The sequence below is a fragment of the Phasianus colchicus genome, chromosome 1 (assembly GCF_987193195.1).
Source record: "Phasianus colchicus chromosome 1, bPhaCol1.hap1.1, whole genome shotgun sequence".
In the NCBI taxonomy this organism is placed as follows: Eukaryota; Metazoa; Chordata; class Aves; order Galliformes; family Phasianidae; genus Phasianus; species Phasianus colchicus.
In genome coordinates this window covers 40,910,229-40,929,266 of record NC_143436.1, presented here as the reverse complement: position 1 = coordinate 40,929,266, position 19,038 = coordinate 40,910,229, and the positions used below count along the sequence as shown (strand labels likewise).

General features: G+C 37.5%; 2 protein-coding genes and 1 long non-coding RNA gene across 9 annotated transcripts in view; 1 reads left to right on the top strand and 2 right to left on the bottom strand.

Annotated features, from left to right (window-relative positions):
• PPFIA2 (PPFI scaffold protein A2) overlaps positions 1–5,587 on the top strand; it is a 295,808-nt gene extending 290,221 nt beyond the window's left edge. For 4 of the 5 annotated variants that reach the window (XM_090139305.1, XM_090139289.1, XM_090139311.1 and 1 more), the window contains 2 exons: positions 119–211; positions 4,021–5,587. In XM_090139305.1, the coding sequence (XP_089995431.1) occupies positions 119–177 (59 nt within the window). In that variant the 3' untranslated portion in view covers positions 178–211; positions 4,021–5,587. The remainder of the gene's footprint in view (positions 1–118; positions 212–4,020) is intronic. The other variant, XM_090139299.1, reaches the window with a different exon arrangement.
• Positions 507–2,759, bottom strand: LOC149919523 (uncharacterized). The gene is made up of 3 exons (XR_016466116.1): positions 2,620–2,759; positions 1,153–1,363; positions 507–576 (listed from the first exon to the last, which is right to left on the bottom strand). It is a non-coding gene; the product is annotated as an uncharacterized LOC149919523 (long non-coding RNA).
• A 1,268-nt stretch (positions 5,588–6,855) lies between the features above and the next one.
• Positions 6,856–19,038, bottom strand: part of ACSS3 (acyl-CoA synthetase short chain family member 3) — an 80,175-nt gene continuing 67,992 nt past the window's right edge. The window contains exons 11-15 of one of the 3 annotated variants that reach the window (XM_090139271.1): positions 13,016–13,097; positions 11,928–12,050; positions 8,566–8,665; positions 8,311–8,486; positions 6,856–8,033 (exon numbers count right to left, since the gene is read on the bottom strand). In XM_090139271.1, coding sequence (XP_089995397.1) covers positions 7,968–8,033; positions 8,311–8,486; positions 8,566–8,665; positions 11,928–12,050; positions 13,016–13,097 — 547 coding nt within the window. In that variant the 3' untranslated portion in view covers positions 6,856–7,967. Of the gene's footprint in view, positions 8,034–8,310; positions 8,487–8,565; positions 8,666–11,927; positions 12,051–13,015; positions 13,098–15,987; positions 16,043–19,038 lie in introns of those variants that run through there. The other 2 variants (XM_031589653.2, XM_090139274.1) reach the window with 2 other exon arrangements.

Here is a 19,038-nt window from a genome sequence, read left to right as displayed (position 1 = left end):
GAAAGTCACAGAGCAATTTAATATCCATCCTTCAAGTGGGAAACAGAATTATTTACTTTATTCATAATTCTAAAGAGGTTCTGGTTTGTTTCTTTTTTTTTTTTCTTGCAATTTGCAGTTGCTTCATCACGACTGCAGAGGTTAGACAGCTCAACAGTTCGCACATACTCATGCTGACAAGGCCTAGCAAAGACGCCAGCACTGAATTGCTGTGAGTATTCAAAAAGGGGCCATTGTGGAACCTCTTTATGTACACTGCACCCATTGCTCTGGCACTATTCAAGCAAGAGGCAGCATGGAGCAGAGGACCTAGCTCAAAGTCACTGGGGTGGCCATTTGATTAAACTAACAGTCTCAAGCTCAGTCCTGGAGACACTGCACCACTCCTTTCCCTACCTCCAATGGCAGGTTCTCTCTGCTGGTACCACCTTAGCAGATAAAACAGTTTCCAGATGACTTCTCTTCAGGCGATGGCTTGCCAAGCATAACAAGTGTGTTCTCTAAGCTAGAACACGGGAGCAGAAGGCACAGGGACTTCATCTCCTTCATGCAAATTTGAAATAGTTCTACCAGGATCTGGGGAAAGAAAGGAAAACAACCTAGTAAAGCTGATGAAATTTATGTTTCTTTTCTTTTAGTGAGAGCTATGGCTCCACTTAGACCATCGAGCAGCTGAATAAAACTAGGACAAAACTTCTCCTATGCAGAAAATCATCCAAAATTATCCACTGTTGAAATTCTCAGTTCCAAAATCATTCAGAACTGACCAGCATAAGAAAAGGATGCTCTGAGCTGGATGCAACTTTACATCAAATCATGCTGCACTTCTCACTGCCACTCTTTTAAATATGGCTATAATGACAGTTATCCTGCCTCTGTTCTGCAGAAAAATTTTGCTGCTGCTTCACAAGTTTTGCAAACAAAACAAAACAAAACAAAACAAAACAAAACAACAAAACACTTAACATGATGAGCACTTTCATCAGTATGGCACCATTTCATGCTAATATTTTCTCAGTAACATATCATTTTTTTTTTTCCATTCAGTTACTCAGGGGAGTTGGAAAGTGCATTTGGACAGCACCAAAACCCCACCAAGGCACTGAAAATGTTTTGATAGTTGTTACCCATCATAGGCAAGACAAGACATACCAGGATCTGCAAGAAAAGAATTGCTGTTCCTTATTTTCCCAACAAAGTCTTTTTTTAAGATCTTCAACCAGGAGAGGCTTGGGGCCACCACAGCTTTACTAACTGGGCATATTCAAAGACCACTAAGGAAGAGCAGATGCTACCGATGGGAAATGCAGATTGCTCAGGATTCTGCTGATGACATCAGCCTTACTCCATAGAGCCCAGGAGTCTGTAGGTGTACAAAATTGTCATTTAGCAGAAAAAGAAACAAACTGTCACTGAAAAATAAGCACAGATTAATTATTTATCTAAAACTGGCAAGCTTAGCAGCTGGTCATACAAAGCTGACTATGGAGTACATACACTATATAAATCTTTTAAAGTATATGTGTATGCAGATTAGGACTTGGTGTTATGTCAGTAAAATTAATGACAGTAATCCCAAATGGGTTCAGGCAGAAACTGATAGCAGAGATGTATATCTTTTAGCCTATATGCATCTGAACTGCATATAGGCTAAATCACTGCCTATGATTCAGATCATTGAAGTTCAGATGCTAACCAATGCAGCAGGCCAGTAACAGGCGAGGCATGTGAGGCAATATTTTCCAACAGGTCTGACAGATACAACAAGGGCAGAAATTGAAGAGTGGTATGTTAATAAAAATTAACGTATGATTACCCGGGGTGTTTATTCCCAGTTGATCCTTCAGTAATTGTCTAAAAACGAGTACTCCACAAACAGAAGAAAAGTAGCAAAGCTTTGTTGGCACTGCACATATATGGAAGTTACGTATTTTGAGGGAAAAAAACCATGTTTACAAAGTTATACAACCTATACAAATGAACTTCCATTTCTATAGGAGCAGTTTAAACTATTTCACCTCATTCAGGTATCAGTGATACAAATCACACTGCTGGTGTTTCTTGTCTGCTATGCTGAGAATAGCATACTAATCTTAAACAGGCAAGAGCTTTACCAGTATATCAAATTTGATCTAAGTTGTAGAGGCTCTTATGTAAGGATGACTGAAGGAACGTATGCTGTTTCTTTTCATTTACTGCAGAGTGCTTTTAGGGAAGCAACAAGATGGTATAAGCTAGAACTCAGGCTATGCACAGTTCATCAATGCAATTCCAAACTGCCACCGACATTCAGTACCAAGTAAAATTTATTCTGGATTTCAGTTAATTATATAAAAATGATGCAGGAAAAAAGATTTCCTTCATTATTATATCAGGCATGAAAACTTAAACACGCTGAATTTGTTTGAAAGTGGTTGAAGAATTGCAGAAGAGTTTTCAGGGTTCTGGGATCACGTTTTCTGAGTCACAGCTTCTTCACAGAAAGAACTGATGGATGCTCATACAAAAATCCTTCATTATAATATTCTTGAAATTTTTCAGATCCAAGACAGACTGAGACCCAGGCTTGCAACACCTTGTCTAAAATATATCAATAACCATGTTACTACAGCAACTGACCTATTGGCACATGGGACTGTTTCTAAGTAGGCAGCAGAGGAGTTGGGTACCTGACAAGCTGTTGCACAATAGCAATACAAGTGTATTATTAAAACAGTAGAGAGCTCTATGCATATTAAAAGCAGCCTGAACAGAGAGCTGTAAATAGGTTGCATGTGGAACAAATGAGTTCTGTGATGACAGCAGAGTGCAGAATTCTTGCATTCTGCTACCCACATTTCTCACAGAACATGTCAAAGCTTTGGTTTTCAAAATAGTTTATGCCAACAACACCAAGTGGATGCAATCATCCAGTGTCTCTGGGTGTTTCTTCACAATGGGTTAAATCCTCATGCTTTCAAATTGTACTTCAGGTACTTTTTTAAACGTTTGTTGAAACCACCATGATGAGTTGCCATAAAACGTGAACTGAGATTTTCAGAACAGTTAACAAGAACATATTCTACACGGCCCAGTTTGAGTACACTCTTAAGATCGTAAATTTAAGTACATTTAGGACTGCCGGTGCCAAGCCATTTCATCTTGCACAGAAGTTCAACAGTGCATATGGGATGGTGCAGCTCCTGCTGCCATGGCTGTTACCCAGGAAAGCACCTGAAAGCCAGGGCAGTGGATTTGGCAGTCACCTCGTGCAGCTTTCCCTGCACTTCTGCCTTATAAAATACTTGTCATCACCACAGCCAAAGGCTCAATCAGGACAGTTTCACTGCCACAGGCTGGTGCAAAAAGCATACCATAGTTTCACATTTATTCTGATCAAATGTCAGGGGATTTGTAAAATCAACTATGTACTTCATCAGTGAAGGATTCCAAAGAGGATTTGTAAAGACAGATGGAAAAGAAGAGTTCCAAAAAGATGTGAATGATAATCCAGAAATAGCTGGTCCACAGCAAAGAAATCATGAGGGTCAAGAAGGTAAATGCTGTCAAGTTGCAGTGAGCAAGGAGAAACACGGAGTACATCAAAAAGAGACGTGGTTTAGTGGGCAATACTGTTGGTAGGTAGACAGTTGAACTAAATACTTCAGAAGTCGCTTCCAACCCTAATGATTCTATGAAGAGAAATCTGCATGCTTATCTGGCTATGTTCAGCTTTGGGCTAAACAGTCAAAGGCCAACCACCAACACTGAACAAAACATCAAAAAAAAAAAACAAAAAACAAAAAACAGCTATGAAGTGAACTGAACACTCACAGCAGTTTGTTTTGATCAAGTGTGTATTAGTAAAAGATAAAAATGCTTAATTAATAGATTTATGTTATAGATCTAAAATCAAAGAATGCATGTTTCCCTCAGAAGTTTCAGTAAAATGTGCAGCAGCTTATCCAGCATCACTGTGTCCTAAACCAAATTACTATGACAGAACCTCACTAATTAATGTTTGTTTATTTTTTCCTTTAGATGTCATCTCTTTCTTCTACTTTACCTGAAGTGCACTACCACTACTTAGGAAAAAAGAACATTAAAACTCTCTGCAAGAACAGGGTAATAGGGAAGAGAACACGAAGTTTCACAGATCTGACGCTCTTTTCACATTTTGGTTAATTTAAAACAAGAATACTAATAATGAAAAATCTAAATTGCTTAAAAAAAAAAAAACTAAGAGAAGAACAAAACAACCTCCCCTTTTCCTCTCAGCATTTCTGTCATCAGAAATTTGGCAGTAGTACACATCCAAAGCTTTTATCAAATGAAGCCACTCATTTTTACATTGTTCCATCTGTTTTACTGTAAAATATTAGACATTACGTATTTACTGTGTATGTATTTCTTTTAAAATGTGTAAGTCTTATGTAAATGGTTATAAATATGATTTTTTAAAAATAAAATCTATGGTACATGGGGTCTCAGTGCAAACATTTGAAAATACAGTGTCAATAATACTGTTTGTATCTTTCCATTCCGCCATTTTTACAGTTTTTGGATTGTAAAAGTCAAACAAATATGTTTAGCAGAGTTAGAAGCTTCAACATGTTCCTACTGAAAAATCTGTCAATATTTAAAGCTGAACACCTGCCTCTGATGATGTATAATAGAATGACATAACCTGGAACTGGAGCCAAAATGGACCTCTAAACACAAAATGGAAATGTCAGATACGTATAGATGTATCATCATGATGGCTCACCTCTTAAAGACACACACATAAACCCAGAAGAACTGTTTACAGAAAAAAAAAAAAAGAAAAAAGAAAAAAAAAAGCAATTTAATAAACACGATTTATATGAAAACCAAAAACTTTCTTCTATGTTACCTGTGGACCAAGAAGAATCTTGCTTTACCAAGAGCCACCTTTTCGTTCCAGGATCTTCAGACACCAGCCAGCATTGGAAAATTAAATCTAGTGACTGCATAGAATGAGATTCTCAAGTTTCCGAACATATTCCATGAAGAAAATGAAAGAGAAGCTAAACCCCACAATTTCTTCATCACAACAGGGCATTAGACAGGCTCCTGTCTAACGCTACGCTTTTAGCCAAGATGGCCTTGCTGAGACTTCACAGAAGTCTGTTTTATCAGAGGAAATAACTGAAAGACAGAGTGATTAATATATAGTGTATAAAAGTTTAGAAGAGCAACTATTACCTGCTGTGGCTTTATTTGGTGGTGTTATTGTTGTTTATTCTTTGTTTAAATGGGAAGTTTCAAAGTAAGACCTACTTAATAGTCATTTACCTATTTGCTATTTTTCTGCTGCTTGATCTTAGCTCAAGACCTGTCTTTTAGTTATTTCTTTTAGCAGTTTGATCTGCAATGTTTGCACGTACATAAACATTTGTTTTGTCTATTTTCATTTGGCAAACTTCAGTCAATCAGATGGTGAAAGATTTTTCTCCCCCAGTGTCAATAAAAAAGAATTCAGTGCTATTTGTGCTTATAAGTCTATTAAGCTTGGTACACAGTCGCATTAAAATAGTTTGGATGCCACATACCTCTCGCATTTAAAAAGCCTAAGCACATTTTGCAACCAACAGGTATGAGTTACGGTGAATTTACTGGCCATAATCTGCCACAAGAGGGAGCACAGAACTTAATGATGTGGCTGATAGGATGACTTTGGATAGAACACAGCAGTACAGGGACACGGCTCCTCTACATACAGTTCCCTGGGCTTAACCAATGTTGCTGGTGTTCCTTACTTTTCTCCATCAGCCCTCCTTCGAGCTACTTTGGTCCAGAATATTACAAAGTAAAGCAATGCAGACACCATTGGAAATGGTTGTATTATCATCTGAATACAGTTTGCTATTTAAAGCCCACTTCCAATTTTCCAGTGTTTCTTTTCCAGCTTACACTGTCAAAACCCACATACCAGTTCAGGGTGGGGACACAGAGGAAAATGGGATACACTAGGGAAAAGAGTAAGCAAGCTCTTGTAACTGAAGCTCCATGCGTACTGCCCTAGAAGTAACCCCAACTTATGTCCACGGCGAGAAAAAAAAACAGACCAGAATATTTAAAAACACTTTAAAAAAAAAAAAAAGTACTATTATGTAGTCCAGTTGTGATCTAAGGCTAGCATATAAAAACTCCTGGTAACATCCCTGTCTCCCCTGTGTGAGCCAAGGCTCTACTCCAACAGTTAGGAGTTATGGCTATGCTAAATGTTATCTACTCCAATCCACAACTAATGAATAAGGATTGCACCAATCTCTTCCATCCAAATCCCTGTCCATTCAGATCTACCAAGGCATTTCTTTTTTATAAAAACAAAATTAAGAAGAAACAGTAATCTCCTATCACTTGTTAAATGCAATTGTTCTTCCTTGATTGTACAACCATGTTGCTGGGCAGCAACAGACCCACATACAGGAATAACCACCTCTTTTTCCCTTTCCCCAGCTAGGCACTAGCCCAAACCTGTAAACAAAACATTCTGCAATCACAGTTGCTCAGAAAAAAAGGCTCCTTTGGGAAACAAAAGGAATGTTTTTCCATAGTGCATTGTTGCTGCTTTATAACTGGGTTTTCTAAAAGCTGACAAAGAAATCATTTGGTATTTCTGGAAACCTCTGCATGAGCAGGGCAGTAGTGAGTAGTGAGTGCACCTGACCCCTTTGCCCCTCTCCTCCTTCTCAGTCTTGATCTTGAATGATTTCCAGAAAAAAAGTCTCAAAATATGCTCGTAGCTTCTGAATTTGGCAACTGCTTACTGTTTAGTCCTCTGAAAACAATGCTGAATATGAATAACTTTTCTACTTTTAAACTTTTTATTTGTTTTTACATGCATTTCATGTATTTTTACAAGGATTTTTACATTTCTTGTTAAGTTAAAAACTGTAGATTGGGAAGTAATGCATTTAGAGCATGTGTCCTCCATCTCCTGGCATGCTGAGTACCCTGAATGAATTTTGAAGCAAGCTACATCATCACAAAGGGGCTGTACCTGTATTTGATAAAATTCTTAGCTATATATACGTCTAATTATGCCAGCACATCTGGTTATCCTTCTCCATAACAGCAATAAAAGCCACCACAACAAAATTATTAAAAAAAATCCAAAGCATAAATGCCTGCATTTATTTAAAATATATGTTTTCCATTCAACACTACCATGGATAAATCAAAATTTAACAGACTTGAAAGTCAGAAATCATCCATTATTCTACAAAAAAAAAAAAAAAGACACTTCAAAAAGTCATTGAACAAAGCATGTAGAAGAATCTAATTTATAACAGAAAGTCTTAGAAAAAAAACATCAGTGGAATCCAGAAAACTAGTTTTAAAAAAATTAAAGCTCATAAAAATTTAAAAGGCATAAGGCTTATAATTTTTAAGTGAAGACAAGTTATGTTTGCAATGACTTTCACGTTAGAATTCCTACTTTCTGCTGTCTTCAGCTTGAATCTTAGCTGAAAGCTGTTCTAGTCAAACTCAAGGTACTGATACCATTATGCAAGAATGGATAGCGCAGATCCACATCACTGGAGGCTGTCACGATGCAATTCAGCAGGGTGCTAGATAATCTCTTCTAGGTACCCTTTTTTTCCTATGAAAAGTTGGATGTGATGGTCTTTTGAAGTCCATTTCAACCCGAGCTGTTTTGTTATTCCACAATTCTATCACAGTAATACAGTGACTCCTTTGAAGGCTAGAGAAATGTATGAATTCTATTTAAAATTCTTAGTAATCTTATAGCCAGCATACAATGACAACACACAGAGACTTCAGTATTCTTCACTGGCTATGATAATGTGGTAAAAGAACACAGCATCTGTAGAAAAGTTTAAAAAAAAAAAAAAGGTAGTCCCAATCATTATTATTATTCGTTTTTAAAATATGCATTTCCTAATAGAAAGTCTTCGCATATTTCAGTAATAGACGCTTTTACTGGCCCATTATTCCATTTACTTTTTCTTCAGCACTTCTTCTATGTGTTTAAACACACTAGCATCTTCAATGGTTGGCGTTATCTGAAAAGGAAGAACATGCAAAAGCATTTAATAATAGACTGATGTCCTTCAACAGTAGATCAATTTTATTTCAGAATCTAGTATTCAAAAACAGTAAAGGGAAAATTATCTGGAAAGCTCTGGAACATGAAAATCTTGTAAGAAAAACAGTAGAATACAATATAGTATCTGAAATCATGGACCGGCTCTAGTATGGTCTAAAGAATCAAAACCATGATGATGCATCTTTGGATGTGTACATGTGCCTAATTCATTCAGGCATACAGCCCCAACTTACTTTATACGGCTTTCCACTGACCAATGCAGAAAGAGCTGAACGTGGTATCTTGCCAGAACGTGTTTTTGGTAGCTGTTTCACAAACACCCCCTTCTGGAAAGCTGCCACAGGACCAATGTTATTTCGAACTTGCTCAACAATATCTTCCAAAATCTTCTTCTCTTCTGTCTTTACATCTAGTGAAGAAGTTCATGTCCTTTAATTATTCTAGGACTCCTGCAGGTTTTAGTAACACCAGTAGGAATAATCTCTCACCGTCTCTCAGCACACACAGCGCAAAGGGAACGTGCCCTTTTAAGGCATCCTCCTGGCCTACAACAGCACAGTCTGCTACAGCATGATGGCGGAGAACACACTGAGGGACAGAAAACAAAACTAAACTAGATTAATAATAATTTTAACATTTCAATGAAGAAATTCCATAAGGAGGGACGCAAAAATAGACTTACTGATTAAATACTGGCATTAGTAATTATTTAGTGCACTTCAGGACTCTAATTACACATGTTGACAATGCATGTGTGAATACTTTCACAAGTGCCGATGTGTATTTTTCAAATAAATTTAAGAAATAAAAATATTGGCAGCATAAGAGACAAATGCACAATCATAGAATCATGAAGTAATCTAGGCTTGAACAAAGCAAAGGTGAATCCTTATAGTTTTAGAAAAACGAGACTGTCACATCCAGGTTTTTGTTAGTGTGCTTTTTCCTGGAAAAAATAACATTAGTCTAACATTATGGATACTGTGGAGTTAAGGACTAAAACCTCAGGAACTCTCCTATTACAGGGCTATGGAGTCATATTCACTTTGGCTCATCTTCTCTGGTGCCTTGTATCTTTTCAGTTCTTTGCTTCATGAAGACAATTTCAACTGAAGCCAAATACAAGCCCTAGATCAGCTTGCTGCTAACTTAGTTCAGGTGACCTGCTTGGAAACATGAGGTCTCAACCATCATAGATAATAAAAGGAATTAAACCACAGCCTCCTCTTTCCTACCACACGTGTATGCAATTAGATAAGCAATGGGCAGCAGCACCAGTATCTTGAACTATTTTCAGAAAAAAGACTGAGAGCTATTCTTTTGTTTTCAGTTAGCCAGCTGAGATTCTTACTTCCTGAAAGAAAATCACCAAGTTGTCTCAATGGATACTGAGATATGTGTCACTAAATCAGGGGCTAAGCTAGACTTAAGGCACCAGTAACCAAGAATCCTCTTCCAAAGCACCTAGCTTCTTCATACAACTCCAGATCCCAGTGATATTTCACTGCGTGATATAAACCTATTAGCCTGGCCACCTCTAATCCATGAAGCATTCAATTTTGTGCTTTAAATATCCATTCTTTTTCTACTTTGACTTCTCGACCATGCCAATTACAACCTGACTGCCACAGAACTAAGAAAGAAAGAAAAAGATGAAACTACATTTCACCTACTTTTCAGTGAATTGTAAGAAAGTAGACTGGTAAGATCTATATTAAATTCCTTCACTGGTCTATCCAAAAACCTCATCAATATGCCATTGACACTGGGACAGGTAATTTCATATGACTGGAATTGTAAATACTAACTTAAAAATTATCAGTTTTTTAAGACAGGCTGAAAAGATGAACGGAGAACAAAATCGTCACCAGTAAACAATTTTTAGGTGGCAAGTAAGATAAAATGAAGGGGCATTTCTTGAATATGATCACTGGACACAAGGGACTTCTAATGCAGCAGCAGTCAGAAATCCCACTGTCAGAAAGGGCAAATTTACATCCGTTGCATTGGACAGACAAGACTTAATTTGAGTAAATTCAGAAAGAGTCAAGCCAAGTTTGGAATCACAGATGTACAGACAAAAGAGATGGACAGATCAACACAAGCTAAGCTTACCAAACTGGCCGACATCAGTGACTGGCAAGGTTAACAGTAGAGCTACCTTATCTCAGCAAAGATGGAGCTCCAGTGATACTAACAGATAAAGAAACTAACTGTCTGAAACATAGTGAAGCTGAAATTCTTAGCCAAAGCACTAAGGATATACTTGTTAAGCTTGTAATGCAACTATAATTTAAACACAGATAATACACTTGCTCAACAAGGTAACTGACACTTAATTAGATGACTGTTCATTAAACCTCCAATTCTATGCTTACTGATCTTACTGAAAAGCTGTGTTTTTGTTAATACTTTTCCAATTAACTAGCAATTTGTTGTGAATGTATTAACAATGCTGTTTTTTTTACCTTTGTTCAAAAGACGAAAAGAAAAGCATCTGGAGATCTGCAGTGATGAAGCATTGCTTCAGGGGAAAGCTCTAACTAACAGGGTAAAAGCAATGCTTACCTGGGGACCAGTTTCAGACAGATACAAAGATGACACTGATGAGAAGATAATTCGGTTCCTTGTACAGCTTCAGATCTGGCCTGAAGCTAGGAAACAATACCCTTGAGCAACAGAGCAGTAATGGATAGGGATGAAATTCCCCATTGTTGCACAGCAACACAAAAGCTCACTTCAAAGAAAAATAAGTTTAAGCAGACTGAAAGCCATCTTCATGTCTTCACAGTCCCATATCGGTACTGCAGCTGGTTCAACACTGGCTGACTGATCCTTTGAAGGACTGCCTGCTTTTATCAGAATGTGTTCACTTCCATGCAATCATAGTTCTGTCTATACTTCAAGGTATCTTAAAAAAAAAAAAACCCAAACCACTGCAGTCACCAAAACATAATAATGTAATATTTGATGTATTGCTAAAACCAGTATCACAAAGCAAAACAAAAAGCAAATGCACAACAAACTAGTTTGTGATTCAATTAACAGTTAAATTCAGAGGTTTATAAAAGGATTTTTCCTTGTACATGTCTAACACATCTTTTCCTAGTCCCTCTGAATAAAAAAAGCTGATATATCATTTGGAACTAACAATCACAGCACTTGTGAAGAAGGAAGTTAAAAAGACTTGAAATTCAGATAGAAATATGAACTGTGATATTTGCAACCTTCTGAGGTGCACAGCAATTACATTAATGATTTTTAATTTATCAGTGGGATTTAACAGAAATTTCCATTCTTCAGTTAGTACTTCTCATACAGTAAGACTGATTCAAAAAAGTTCTCAAGAAACAGAGAAGGAAATTCTTCAAATGAAGAAAAAACAGCAAATGTTAGTCTATGTTAAAAGAATTCAAGACAACACCAAACATTTTAAAAAACAAAACCACAACTGAAAAGTTTATTTTAGGAGTAAATGTTTCTACTCCTAAAGTGACTGCAGCAGCTAATGCAAGGACATGCTGAGCCTACATTAGCATAAAGTGTTCCCAAGAAAACATGTCATTAGAGCTTTTCAGAATACTTTCCATTCTACCATACTGCCCCTCAACTCTACCTTCATATGTCAAATCATGACTATTATATCAAGCCTATGGTAGTAAATGCTTTATATGGTTCTGGAAAGACCTTTAATAGGAAGGACTGAAGCAATTAATGTTTTTGCTAAAAGTAGTAATGTAAATGCAATTGAGAAAAGCAGAAGAAAAATTTCTGAGATTTTCTGTCTCCATAAATCTGGCTTACTTTATGCATCTTTCACTCTTCTATATTACTTCCAGGAAGTGCTCACCTCTTCAATTGCACCTGCTGAAATTCTGTGTCCTGCAATATTGATTACATCATCAGCTCGAGACAGAACATATAAATAGCCATCTTCATCCATATAGCCTGCATCCATAGTATCATAATATCCCTAAACACAACACAATCAAAAAAACACAAAAAAACAAAACCTCAGAAAATGCTACTAAGAAGAGCCATCTATTTCCCATGAAACCAGCAAACAAAACTGATTGTGTCAAATGAAGTAAGTTGTTGATGTCTGAAAGATTTAATTCTATGTTATTTTTCATCATTCTTATGTCATCATATGCCTTGCAGCTCTCTTTCCAGATTTTTGCAGCCTTTATTAAGACAGAAAATGGAATACATAAACCTGAACTTTTTCCACTCTGCCTGCTTGAATCCCTGACAGCCCAGAGAAGAATATTGCCTGAAACTACACAAGAAAAGTGGAATTGTTACAACACAACAACGGTTGTCAAACTGACCCTAAAGATACTCCTGTTTGCTGTATCCAACTATACACCCTCAACATGCTGGTACAATCTGTCTGCTTGCGTCACTCATTTACTTTTACTGAACCAAACACACCATTCTGGACAGCCTATCTGTACCAGTTGATCAATTTCTATGTGGAAAGGAGGCAAGTCCTTAGATATTTCATCTGATGTGGAGATATTCAGTGAGGAGCCTCCTATGTATTGAAATGCATTGCAGACAAGTGCATATTCTGGACTGACATTAAATTAGAATGGCTGCATAACAACAGTAAAAGGATATCTGAAGCTATTCTAGACTAAGGTTGCAGATGTGGCAATGTTTTTAGACCAAATGACATAAAACAACTTTTAGGTTTGGAAACTTGGTATTTACTAATTTTGTTTCAGATCTGTAAAAATTCAGTATCCCCAGAAGCTGGAGAACTATGAAGAAATGTTTACCTTGAAATGTTCTCAATACTGTAAGAAGCGTATCAAAGATTTCCCATTAATATAAGATATATTATATATATATTATGTTATCCAATTGAGACTTTATGTCATTCAGTGCTGCAAGATTACCAAAAGTTTATATAAATCATTTTTTAATTCTTACTGGAAATTTCTGGAAATATAACTTGTGGAATGCTTCTGGATTTTCCCAAAGTCCTGAGAATGCTCCAGGAGGCAAAGGTAACCTTAAATTGGAAAGATTGGGTAAAATAGTTAGAATATCCAAAAAGAACAGCTACTGCTCTCCATCCGTAGTTTACGTTAAGATAAATAATTTCTGAGAAGGAATAAGATCAACATATTATTAAAAAAAACTCTTAACATATAAACAGCATAACACTAAACTGTATCTAAATCAAAACTTACAGATAGCATAAGCATCTCTAACATACAGCAAAATGATGCTTGGTCTAGCAAATACTATCTACTATACTATAAATGCTACCAGCATTCAGCTTTCAACATTTCAACAAATTAAGTATCTGTCAGAAATGTGTGCATATGTGCTATGATTCAGACAACTTCATTATAGGTATCTCTCTCTCTAAAGTCTTCATTATAGGTATCTCTCTCCATTTACAAGAAGGGGAGCAGGGAGGACCCGGGTAACTACAGGCCGGTGAGTCTCACCTCCGTGCCTGGGAAGATTATGGAACAGATCCTCCTGGACAATATGCTTGATCACATAAAGAACGAGCACGTGATCCTAGATAGCCAGCATGGCTTCACCAGGGGAAGGTCATGCTTAACTAATCTTGTGGCCTTCTATGATGGAGTGACGGCATTGGTGGACGAAGGGAAGGCAACTGATGTCATTTACCTGGACCTGAGCAAGGCCTTTGACATGGTCCCCCATCACATCCTCATCTCCAAACTGGAGGGAAGTGGATTTGACGGGTGGACAACTAGATGGATAAGCAATTGGTTGAAAGGCCGCAGACAGAGGGTGGTGGTCAATGGCTCTATGTCCAGGTGGAGGCCGGTAACGAGCGGTGTCCCTCAAGGGTCTGTCTTGGGACCGGTGCTCTTTAACATCTTTATTAATGACATCGATGAGGGAATGGAGTGCACCCTCAGCAAGTTTGCTGATGACACCAAGCTGAGTGGTGCAGTCGATACGGTGGAGGGAATGGAGGCCATTCAGAGGGACCTTGACAGGCTGGAAAGCTGGGCTCGGGTGAACCTAATGAGGTTCAATAAGGCAAAGTGCAAGGTTTTGCACTTGGGCCGGAAGAACCCCAGGCACCTGTACAGGCTGGGGGGAGTTGTCCTTGAGAGCAGCTCGGCAGAGAAAGACCTAGGGGTCCTGATAGATGAGAAACTTAACATGAGCCAGCAGTGCGCTCTGGCAGCCCGGAAAGCAAATGGGATCCTGGGCTCCATCAGGAGAGGGGTGGTCAGCAGGGATAGGGAGGTGATTGTCCCTCTCTACTCTGCTCTTGTGAGGCCCCATCTGGAGTACTGTGTTCAGGTGTGGAGCCCTCAGTACAAAAAAGACATGGAGATTTTGGAAAGGGTCCAGAGGAGGGCCACGAAGATGATCAGGGGGCTGGAGCACCTCCCCTATGAGGACAGGCTGAGGGAGTTGGGTTTGTTCAGCCTGGAGAAGAGAAGGTTGCGGGGCGACCTCATTGCAGCCTTTCAATATCTGAAGGGAACTTACTCCCAGGAGGGGAGTAAACTCTTCATAAGGGCTGATAATAGCAGGACACGGGGAAATGGTTTTAAGTTAAAAGAGGGAAGATTTAGGTTGGATGTTAGGGGGAAGTTTTTTACTAGGAGGGTGGTTAGGTCCTGGAACAGGCTGCCCAGGGATGTTGTGGATGCCCCGTCCTTGGAGGTGTTCAAGACCAGGTTGGACGAGGCTCTGGGCAACCTGATCTAGTAAAGGTGTATGTTTGGTGGCCCTGCTAGGCAGGGGGGTTGGAACTACATGATCCTTGAGGTCCCCTCCAACCCAGGTCATTCTGTGATTCTGTGATTCTGTGTAAAGCATACAAACCCATGTATAGTCAAGCAAATTATCATGTATATACATCTTCAGTTTCTGTAAAAAGATATAATTCAACTTTGACCACAATAATCTGAAACAAAATATTTTCCTTCCTTTAGCCATGCATTATCTCATTGCAGTTATTTGAGTTCTTTGAAGTATATTGTTTAAAAAAATCAATTTTAAAGCATTCTAAAACAACTGGATTTTTTTTACTTTATTTTTTGTATAAATAGGTATAAAGATAGATATATAGAAGTAGTGAAATTTAAAAATTCTGGCATGATTTATTAGCTGAGCTTTCAATACATACTATATATCCACACTTCACTCAAGGCTAGGGGCATGACAAAAGACAGAACATTTCACATCGCTATCTGCCAGATGGAGAAGCTACAGAAGTCTCAGAAAATAAAGGAGTGGTCATTGTTCTCCTTCAAAGCTTTTATTGGCAGTTCAAGTAAATTGTGTTTAATCCTAAGCGATACCTATTCAGACATACAACATTCACACATTTTATAAAGCTTAACCCTAGCATTAGCATGATTGTGCCAGCAAACGTATTTATACAGGTAAAATTCTAAATGCCTTCTAGAAAATGGATATGCCTGCATTCCTAACAAGCAAATCTTTATCCAGAGGTATTTTATTTTTCATTCTGATAGTGTCTCTATGACCCCAAAAGGTAACATTCTCCAGCAGTGAAGCACTCCTCAGTACTGCAGAAATACTGATACCCTTACAAGTCTTCTGTGATGTTCAGGTCACAGAACAGGTGCTTCCAGCTCAGTGAGATGCAATTCTAACATAGCAACTGTAAGAATATTTTTTGTAAGTTCTATATATTTCTACATAAGAAAGATATACAACTTTTACAATCACAGATATCTTATGCTTAATTCAGTTTAAGTAACATAATAGAATATACAACTGTAAGTACTACTATTACTTCTGAAAATTCTGGCTCTTTTAAGTCACATTCCCTAAAAGTACAGTTAAGGCAAGACACTTCCCAGTTAGGCATCCTGGTTTCAGGAGGGCAGATTGGCTTCTGCCCATCTGGTAGAAATGCACTAGCCTACCTTAAGCATCCTTGCAATATAATAATATGTTGTCATTGCATGACAGAGTATGTGCCTCAAAAAAAAAAAAGCAAAGAAAAGAAATTAGAAAAGTGATATAACAATCCCCATGTTTGTTGAGTTTAAAATAAATATCTCTTGTTCACATTCAAGAACATCCATTAGAGAATGATAATGAATGATAATTACAATAGTTGTTGCCTGGTTGTTGATAGCATAGCAATTCTTAGAAGGTTCAGTCATTGCAAATTTTGAACTTTCAATTTAAGTCTGAAACATCCCTGTGATAAGAGAGAAATGATAATTCATGTTGACAAAATCCTTAATTTTTCCACAACTCTACTCAGTGGTTTTCAGTTGTTATTCATTCAACAGAAGAAACAATTAATGCTGAAATGAGAAAAAAACATTTTGTTTTCTGTAATTACAATCATTCTGAAATCTAATCCAAGAAGTGGAAACATATCACCAAAAATAGAATCCCTGTTCCCATCACCACTGCTTGGTTGGTTTTATTAAGGAAAACTGCGATGAAAAGTGCATCCAGAGTGCATATTTCCCACTGCTGAGAAGTGGGAAAAGTAAAATGTAGACTACCACAGGTATCTCTACAGCACAAAACACAGCACAAAACACACAATCTGAAAATGCTTCATCACTGCTTTTTATAGAGCACTATTTGTAGTTCAGACTGCATTCCATCTCCTGTGCAAAACCCAAATGCCATCTTGTATGTGTCCATCTTTCAGGCAAAATAATTCTCGAGCAATGGGCCCATGACATACGCTTGCATGCTTTTTAAGCACTGTTTCACAGTTCACTTGCTTTTCATACAACAGCAGCTGACCTTGCATAGAAGAACCCACCTCTAACTTAGCTCAGAAACAACTGGCTGTGTGTGTCACATCATTTCAGGATGCCACTTGACTAAACGCTGCAAGACTTTTTGTTGGTGGAAAAAGAAAAAAAATTACTGGCAGCACTCAAAAGTTCTTTTAAAGAGAAAAACAGATTTTGAAAAGTACAAATGGAAGTCAAAACTATTAAAGACACTACCTTGTTGAGATTCAGAAAAAAGACACCCCTTTATTTTACGGTAGACAATGGCAGTTACAAGCTGTTCATTACAGCCAGTCAAAGCAACTGTATGTCATTTTTACAAGAATTCAGCCTGTGAATGGAGCTAAGTCATCTTGACTGGCAGCTATATTATTACTCAGCATTTATGTAATGCTGTGTGTAAACATTACTCTTTCAAAAAATCCTTGATTCTACATTTGAAAACCACCTCCAATCTTGAAGCTTTTTCAGATACAAGGAACAACAGTACTGGAACACAGGCGAAGAAGGGGTAAAAGAAGAGAGGATCTTGAACATTTATTTACCAGTCTGCATAAAATACTCCCTTAGCTGAAAAGGGTCACAGATGGCAGTTGGTTTCAGTGTGGATTTAGGAGGAAAAAAACCCTAAAGTTAGTGAGGAAAAGGAAAAACATTAAGAACATTATTAAAGTGCCTGGAAAGAGTTAAAAAAGTTTGAACGTTACCCATAGGTATTCAGCTCAATTTTGGAGAAATGTTCCCACATTGAAAGTGTAAAAGGAAAAGACAAAGCTGAAAAAAAAACATGTGGTGAGCTGGAAGAGAGATCTTGGATAAATTATATTCAAGTAAGTTGCGTAAGTTAAACTGCAAATTTCTTTCAGCCAAGCTCTCCACCAGTCTCATTCACATCTTTTCTAAAACCAAGTTTCTCGGCAGTCTTTTGCAATACAGACATCAGAACCAGAACTGTAAAGTAATGCATTAGTTGTTTTACTAATATCACATCCACAGATGACATCAGCTCCTTTTCAGTTTCCCTGCTGAAGGATCATAATGCCTGCTTTGTCCACTACCAGCTACCTTCCTTCAAAGACTTCCATATTCAGAGGTACATCCACTCTAACACAAGCACCTAATTAGAAAGTTTTTGCTTTCTGGAGTACAGTCTGAAGGGGTCTATGTAGGATGACACTCTTTCTTTACACTTTTCTACAAGAAACACTTCTCTCTCTGCAGCAGTCTTTCTTGAAGTCAGCCATGCAGACAGGTCAGGAATATGCTCTCTTCCACACTGTCTTTAATTTTCTGCTAGTTTAGGAAGTAATTAGGTATCTTATATGAAAAAAAAAAAATCAATAGGAAAAGTTAAAATAATGTTTCCAAAATAGTAAACTATGTCAATAAAATAAACAACAAAAAAAAATAATGATAACCAATGCAGGTATTGCTTAATCACCTTCAGACACTCCAGCACAGTCATTCATGAGGAAGATAAATGTTTCTCAGTGTATTCAAATATTTCAATTTGGAGGGTTACTACATCCATATAAAGAAATTTCAGAATAATAAGCATCATTTTTTATCATTAGATCAAATTTAATGATAAAAGTATCTGTCTTCTCAGCTAATGTTCTCCCTCTCTCTCTCTTCATTTAGGATGGAATTTCTCTTTCTCAACCTAAAAACACTGCCATTGCCTCCTGTCCTCCATGTCTTCTTGGAGTGGGCACAGCACAAGCAAGATGTGTAGCCTTTCCCGTGGGCTTATCCCAAGCTAGAACACTGAACTGTTCCCCATCAAGCATTAAAAGGTTTTTCTTCATTTTCTTTAATGAGACACCAGTGTTCTGTGAAAAATTACATGTTCTTTCTTTTTCTTTCCTTTCCATTCAGCTCTTTTGGTTAGCACATTTCTATTGTGCATCTTAATGAGTGCATTCCTGGCTTCAGGCTGCTTGTTGCTGTAACGCACTTCCACAACCATACTGATTTTTTTTTAAATACATTATGAGAAATATTAAATGAGTAAGCTTTTTACTGAACATCTCACTGTTTGCTCTGCATCAAGTTTGAACACAGTACCACAAACTGTGAAACTGTGAATGGGTTGCCTACTTCTGAATATCTTTTCCACTACAGAATAAAATTGTTATGGTATTTGCCATATTTCTATCCAGCCAACACAGAATCTAAAATTATACAAAGCTGTACATTTACCATGACTAT